Here is a 7,500-nt window from a genome sequence, read left to right on the forward strand (position 1 = left end):
CGCGTAAACCTACAAGACTTTAAGCATCCCACACCAGTAAAAAATTTGAAAGAAAAACAAAACGGTGAGTTAATGAGCTCCATCTGTAGCCCATTTTATCGTGCTAATTCAATAAAATACCCGCTTGGAGAGAACTAATTGAATTAGCTACCAGTTCACTGTGAAGTGTTAATTTCCCTTAAAGATAAATATCAGGTTGATGTATTCAACAGAGGGGTGGTTTCATGATATATTAATGTGCTTATTGTTTCTGTAGGCCTACTTCATGGATGGACGTTAAACGAATTAGGCTTCGAGTCGGAAATGTCCGGCTCTTCTCCATATCGCACGTGGTTAAAGCGAGCTCTCTCTTTATTCCCGGTAAATCAATCTGATCACCGTACGTGTATACTTATCCCCGATACCAATAGAGTTATTTTCCGGTGTGACCTCTTCCGGCCCCAATATCAGCAACAGGTGAAGAAAAAGCTTAACATACCAGGATGTTAAAAGTGGGCGAAATAGAGATACTACCCCAACCAAGTAGGCCTATGTGATTTATTAGGTGACATTAGTTGCATGAGATGAACAGGATGCAGCTCTTCTGCACGCTCTCAGCACTAATCTAATATGAAGGGTTGGTCTCCCTTGCACACACAATGCGCGCATTTTCGCTCTCTGTCTCGCTTGTACTCACGCCCTCGATCATGTTTTTTTTTTCTTATTTGATAAAGATGCATCGCGAATGGACCAGTTAATTTAATTAACACATCCAGCGCTTCAGTGCGCACAAGCGAAGTACGAGAGTAATTATTTCATTATGATTATGCTCTGAAGAAAATCAAGGATTATGCAAATATAGGTCCAAAGACAGCGGGTATGTTAGGGTCAGTCAGTTTGAACAACTATTACATTGACTTTTACATGGTTATCAACCTGACAACGCGAACATACAAACTGCTACACACATCCGCAGATTCAAACACACACACACACACACACACACACACACACACACACACACACACACACACACACACAGACAGACAAGACAACAGTTCTATTGACTGCAGAGCTGAACTTTGTCTGACATTGTGGGTGGAGCATCTCTTCTCTAAATAGCAGATTTTTTTCTGATAAATAGAATCTTGTGACAATTAAAAAATAAACTTAAATTCTTTCTGTGAGTGTTCCTGTGTGTGTGTGTGTGTGTGTGTGCGTGCGTGCGTGCGTGCGTGCCTGCGTGCGTGCGTGTGTGTGTGTGTGCGCACATTTGTACAGGTTCCAGAGAGGGCTTAAGAGACAAATAAAAAGTGAGTGAAAAAGTGATCACGTGCTAAATTCTCTCAGTGGAATTTGTGGAGTAGGCAGTGGTGCTGAGAGTCATGGGAAATAAAGGCAGCATCAAGGACTTGAAGTGTCAAAACATGCACAGGTCAACATCCCATTCAAGTCCATTCACATTTCTCCGTCATTCAGGTGAGTGTTTGTGTGTGTGTCTCTGTGTGTGTGTGTGTGTGTGTGTGTTTGTGTGTGTTTGTGTTTGCACATGTGCATGCATGTGTACAACAGACTGGCACACCTTAAATCTAATCCTGTTAAAACGGTCAAACGGAATTAAATAAAAAGAGTGGAGCGGAAGAAACTTGTAAGACAAAGGGCCAGAAGAAGTCAGAAAAACCTGTTCTCTTTTACAACATCTGAAAGAGAGAAAGCCTGAGACAGAGGAAGAGATCCTGCAGACAGCGTCCATTAATCTTGCTCATCCAACAGGCATAGTCTGGAATGACAACTCAACTACAAACAAAATCTTAGGTCCCGCTCACATGGAGGGTTGCAAAGCACAGACAGTGACTACACTCTGAGCAAACACTCACATATGCGCGTGCACACACACTCACGCACGCGCGCACGCACACACACACACACTAACACACACACACACACACACACATACATGGTCCAGTGCTCAGAGTGCTCCCTGGGGCCTGTAGGAACACGCCGCTGTGGATCCATGACATGTAACATGTGCTAATGGTCCCACACAGCACAGAGCCACAGGGGAATCCTCCATCCCTCCCTCTCTCTTTTCCTTTCCCTTTCTACTAGTCTCTCTCTCTTTCTTTCTCCTCTCTCATCCCCACATCTCTTCTTTCTACCCTCTCCTCTCATTCTGCCTCCCCTCCTCCCTCCACAGTCTCTGACTGTCTATATCAGTGATCAGTGTTAATTGGTTAAGTGTGTGGAGATAAATGGAGGAAAAAGAGACTATGCTTCTGTGTGTGTGTTTGTGTGCATGCATGTGTTTGTGAGTGTGTGTGTGTGTGTGTCTGCGTGCATGTTTGTGTGTGTGTGTGTGTGTGTATATGTGTGTTTGCGTGTGTGCATGTGTGTGTGTGTGTCTGTGTGTGTGTGTGTATGTGTGTTTGGGTGTGTTTACACATGCATGAGTGTACACAATGTACACAAATGACCTGTATCAGAGTGTGTGTAGGATTGCTGTCTAACAGGACCTTGCTTTATATATCCACACAATAGCTCATAAATCTATAGATGCATGTAGTTCTCTCACTGGGCAGAGGGCAGTATAGTTGGGTCTAATCACTCACTGCTAGACATTATTTGTGAAAATGAATTTCATTTCATTTCAACTTTTTATCAGTCATTATTTCTCTCTCTCTCTCTCTCTCTCTCTCAGTGTGTGTGTGTGAGTGTGTGAATTTGTGCATGTACATGTCTGCATTTTCAATGTTATCTTTTTTTATCTGTTTTTGGTCATTCAGAAACATTATGTGCGGCATTTTGTGTCTGTGTGGGAGAGAGGATGAGTCATCAGTGAAACAACAAAATGACAGAATAAGAGAATCTAGAAAAGAAAGTGGTCGGATGGATAGATTTAGAGGAGAGGAATATGGTGGTATGTTTGGGAATGGTAATGTTGCATGAAAGGAACAATATTGAAAAGCACATGATGGAATAATTGAATGCATTAGTGACACTCATGTGAAATCTGATTTGATTCATCCAAAATCATCTTCTTACTTGTTGTGCCTCCGCTAGCGCCAAATTAAACAAAAAATACTGTCCGCATATTTTACATTTAAAATATTTAATATGTATGAGTAGTCCATTAAAGTAATTAATGGATTTACAACAGATCCACAGGAAACAATTGGTTTTGAATGTGGAAAATGCCTACTGAATGGAGTGAACAGCTAAAAAGCTTCTCCACCACATTTCAGAAATTAAAATTCATCCATTTAATGCATTTTCTTGTTCAGATTATTAGTGTGGTGGGCCAAGTGAATAACAGACAGGACAGACGATTGGAGATTTGTGAAAATATGACCATTACCAGTTAAGGAGACAGACATGCACATTTTAGCTTTTGGACAACAGAGTGCAAGCTCCTTGCTAGTAGTTATTTCTGATTGTTGAGTTGTTACATATTTCTTTGAATGTTTTGCAACTGTCATATTAAGAAAGCTTTTTTAAATTTGAGTTGAGAGAGAGAGAGAGAGAGAGAGAGAGAGAGAGAGAGAGAGAGAGAGAGAGAGAGAAAGAGAGAGCTGCTCAGGGCAAACTTGGTTGATGTGTTGGCAAGACACCCAGTTTCATGTGTTGCCAGAGGGGTGTGTGTGTGTGTGTGTGTGTGTGTTTGTCTCTGTGTGCTATAGTGGGTGTGATTATGTACATCGTAATTTTAGTAACAGTTAATAATTTCTCTCTCTCTGTGTGTGTGTGTGTGTGTGTGTGTGTGTGTGTGTGTGTGTGTGTGTGTGTGTGTACATGTGTATGTATATATATGTGTGTGTGTGTGTGTGTGTGTATGTGTGTGTGATTGTTACTGCAGCCTTTGGCATCCCACCCCTGCTTTTATTAATTACTAAATAAAAACAAATTGTGAAACTAATTGAAAAGGGGGGTAATTTATTTCTGTCGCCGACCACAGGCAAGATTCAATTATCTTTCTCCCTCACCTCTCCCCGCCTGTCTCTTTGTCACTCCCTCAGTTCATTGTAGTGAAATGAATGCTGTCTCAATGCTAAACCTAAATCCCCAAAGACAGTATTTCATTCATGCATACATACTCCATACAGCTATTCTGTTGTGTACTGTATGTTCCTTTTTAGCTATATACAGTAGCAGGTAATCTCTTCACAGTTGAGGGAAAGATCTAACTTCCCACTAATGTATTAAAAACTGCTCCCAGCCCAAATGATTGTTTTCAGAATTATTTCACATCTCTGTTTTTAGATGCTCAGCTATTAACCCTGGTTTGGCCATATTTTCAGTCATAATACTATTTTGTGTTATGGCTTATTTGTTCGGCAGATATATCTTTGATTCAGATGTTCCCTGACGTAGCTGTTAATTGTCAGTAATGTTCAGTATTTTTGCTGTTTTGTCAATGCTCTTCAGGTGTAGTACGTTGGTATGCGCTAAGAAATCTCCTCACATCTCCAGTGGAGTGTGACATACCTTCAAGCTTGTAATATTGTGTTGAATTGGGCTGCCAAAACTAGTCATGCCACACACACACACACACACACACACACACACACACACACACACACACACACACACACACCCCATCACTGTGTGTTCTAGGGTTCTAATCCTTGTACATAGTATATATATTATAATGACCTGCTAGATACAAATTCCAGTAAAAAAGGACAGGGCAAACCCAAAATATTAGGGCTGATTTCAGCTGTGACATTGTCCCTTTGTCCACCTTTAATCCAAAAAGGGTTTAGAATGGACACATTCCATGAATGCTAGCAGCAATGGCTCTGTGCATTCAGGAGCATCAGGAGCAGTGTTTCTTGAGCATGTCATTGACAGCTTTCATAACCGTAAAATCAGACAGTCAACCAATCTAGTGGTTTACTGTGACAGTGACAGTTAGAGAGTGTGTATTTGTTTCTGTGTGTGCATGTGCCTGCAGGTATTCAGGTTAATCACTCCAATCAACCCAGCATAAACAGAGTTTTTTACTGTCAGAAAACCTAGACAAAAACTACTCTAGAAATGGGATTACCTTTCAATGAGTGGCAGTGTATGTATTTTTATACAATACATCTATGAGTTATGGTATTCGCATGTCTGTTTGTGTGTATGTGTGTGTGGGTGTGTGTGTAAGAGAGAGAGAGATAGAGAGAGAGAGAGAGTGTGTATGAGAGAGAGAGAGAGAGGAGAAAGAGATTTTTATAAATCTGCTTTTGTGTTTGTTTGTGCTGCTGTTTGTGTTTGTGTATCAGCCTTACCTTGAAGAAGCCTTTGCAGCCCTCACACGTGCGCACCCCATAGTGTTGGCAGGCGGCGTTGTCTCCGCACACGGCACACGTCCCTTCGCCCGTGCTGGAGCGTGTTGGAGGGGAGGGCAGGGGTGCTGGGCACCCGCCCATGGTGGCCAGCGAGCGGAATGGCAGACCCCCGGCCTTTGCCATGCCCAGCGGGTACATGTGCGTGTGTGTGTGCGGGTGCGCTTGCGGGTGGCCGTGACCGTGCACGTCGGAGGGCGAGCGCTCGGGGCGCACCTGCAAACTCATGCCCTCGTAGGTGGCTGCGGGCGACTGCTCGTAGAAGTGAGCGAATCGCTGCGGCTGGGGGAGGGGCTGCAGGGACTGAGGCTCCTCCCACAGGAAGGCGCCTCCTGGCGGGCCGGGCGGGAGTGGGGTGGGCGGGGTGGAGGGCGGCGACTGCTTGAAGTACATGGAGCTGCCGGCCAGCGCGTCGTCGTTCTGGCCCATGGAGAGGGACGGGCCGGCGGGGTACGGGTCGTCCTCCTTCTTGATGGTGGACCGCGCCATGGGCAGCTGGTACAGGCAGGAGGGCTTGGGCGGGTCATAGCTGCTCTCCACAAACACGTTGAAGCTGGGGAGAGACGTGGTGGCCGCCGCCGAGATCTCTCCAGCGCCCAACTCCAGCTTGGCATAGTCAGGGTTCATGAGGTCCGAGCCGTAGTCTCCGTGGTAACCGACGGACTGGGAGGAGTAGCTGGACCCCGGAGGAGCAGGGCCATACTGAGCCTGTACACAAGGCATTTCTAGGAGGCAAGATGTAAGAGAAAGCATGGTTGGTGGATTGTCCTCTGTTCAGTTGTGCATTTAGAGAGGACGATGCTGGCAGGCCCCGGTGTTAGTATGCAGTTAGTGAAATGTGTTTGGTAGTACTTGGTGCTCAGAGACACGCATACACACAAAGCTGCTAAATAAAATTCCCATGTCAGCATGTTATTATTAATATGTATCTCCTGATAATTGTTTCTTTAAAAAACTATCTTTAGAAATCTTTTTATGATCTAAACCAGCTCTGTGTAGTGAATGTTTGGATATCGAATTCACTCTTTTCTAAGGAGAAAAAACATTGCATGTTGTCATAATTATGGGTATTTCCTAAACGACGCTGAACGCTACCGGAGCTAAATTACATAATGGAAACCCAGAAACACACCTCCAGCACAGCTGTTTGAGTCGGCAGTGTGCGTAGGGGGCTGTGCGTGTGTGTGTCCAGTGTTTGCTCATCTCTCGGGCGGGGAAGAGTACACACATCACTAGTCCCATTGACGCTCATATTCCGCGTCTGTCGTCTGGCCGCTCCTCGGTAATCGCTCGCGTCATGTGTGTTTAGGAAAATCAGACTTATCAATTATGTACGCCTCTTTAACTTTGCTTTTTTCACACACTCACACAGCGACACGTGTAGACTCACATGTAGACACCACTAAGCGCACTTTCAACAATCCAAAAATGTGAACAATCCGCAACTCATAGGGTAACCGATCTTTACCCCCCCCCCCCACCCCACCTCCAATAAAAAAATAAAATAATATAATATAATAACAATTATCCAAAAGTTCTCCAAATAAACGCAAAAATTAATGTTATTCATGCCGATTACAATTTTCCCAATTGCAATTGACCTGCTGCATGCAATAGTGCCCACTTCACAACGTCGCACCACACATCTTTCCCCTTTCCACACGCACACGTAAACAAAGATGTGTGATGTCAGCGTAGGAGTGGGGGGCGAACTAGGCTTTGTCGTCATGGATACAGGGGCAATGATGTCATCTAGAATTGGGGGACTTCATAGAGTGAGTCAAATGTTCTTTCTTTTTTTCAGAGCTTCCTGTCTCTCTCCCTCTGTTTCTCTCACACACTCTCTCTCTCTCTGTGTTTGTGTGTGTGTGTGTGTTGCAAGTGCATGCTTATTCTGAAGCACAGAGTACATCCCAACAGAACTGAAGCATGAAGCACATCACAGCAGATTCTGTGTGAAGAGGACGGTTGTGAAAAAGCAAGCTTTTTCTCTCAAATTGCACAGCACCCCCCAACAGAGAGAGAGGGGGGGGGTGCACAACACATAGACAGTCTCTCTCTGAAACTGTATAATGTTAGATCTATAAAAAGCTCCAGTCATGTTAAGGTCAAAGTTCATAACCTTCAGTGGGGACAATGCAGACCAAAGACAAGCTCAGGCTCACCTACATTCTCTCTCTCTCGCTCACACACA

The 7,500-nt window shown here is 44.2% G+C and overlaps 1 protein-coding gene across 5 annotated transcripts in view; it reads right to left on the reverse strand.

Annotated features, from left to right (window-relative positions):
- Positions 1-7,500, reverse strand: part of nr4a3 (nuclear receptor subfamily 4, group A, member 3) — a 20,562-nt gene that overhangs the window by 8,511 nt on the left and 4,551 nt on the right. For all 5 annotated transcript variants that reach the window (XM_076281180.1, XM_076281179.1, XM_076281178.1 and 2 more), the window contains one exon: positions 5,250-6,031. In XM_076281180.1, coding sequence (XP_076137295.1) covers positions 5,250-6,029 — 780 coding nt within the window. In that variant the 5' untranslated portion in view covers positions 6,030-6,031. The remainder of the gene's footprint in view (positions 1-5,249; positions 6,032-7,500) is intronic.

This window comes from Alosa pseudoharengus, unplaced genomic scaffold, assembly GCF_046254945.1.
Source record: "Alosa pseudoharengus isolate Yale_2024_CS ecotype anadromous, Long Island Sound unplaced genomic scaffold, YU_APseudo_1.1 YU_APseudo_1.1_scf_12, whole genome shotgun sequence".
NCBI lineage: Eukaryota > Metazoa > Chordata > Actinopteri > Clupeiformes > Clupeidae > Alosa > Alosa pseudoharengus.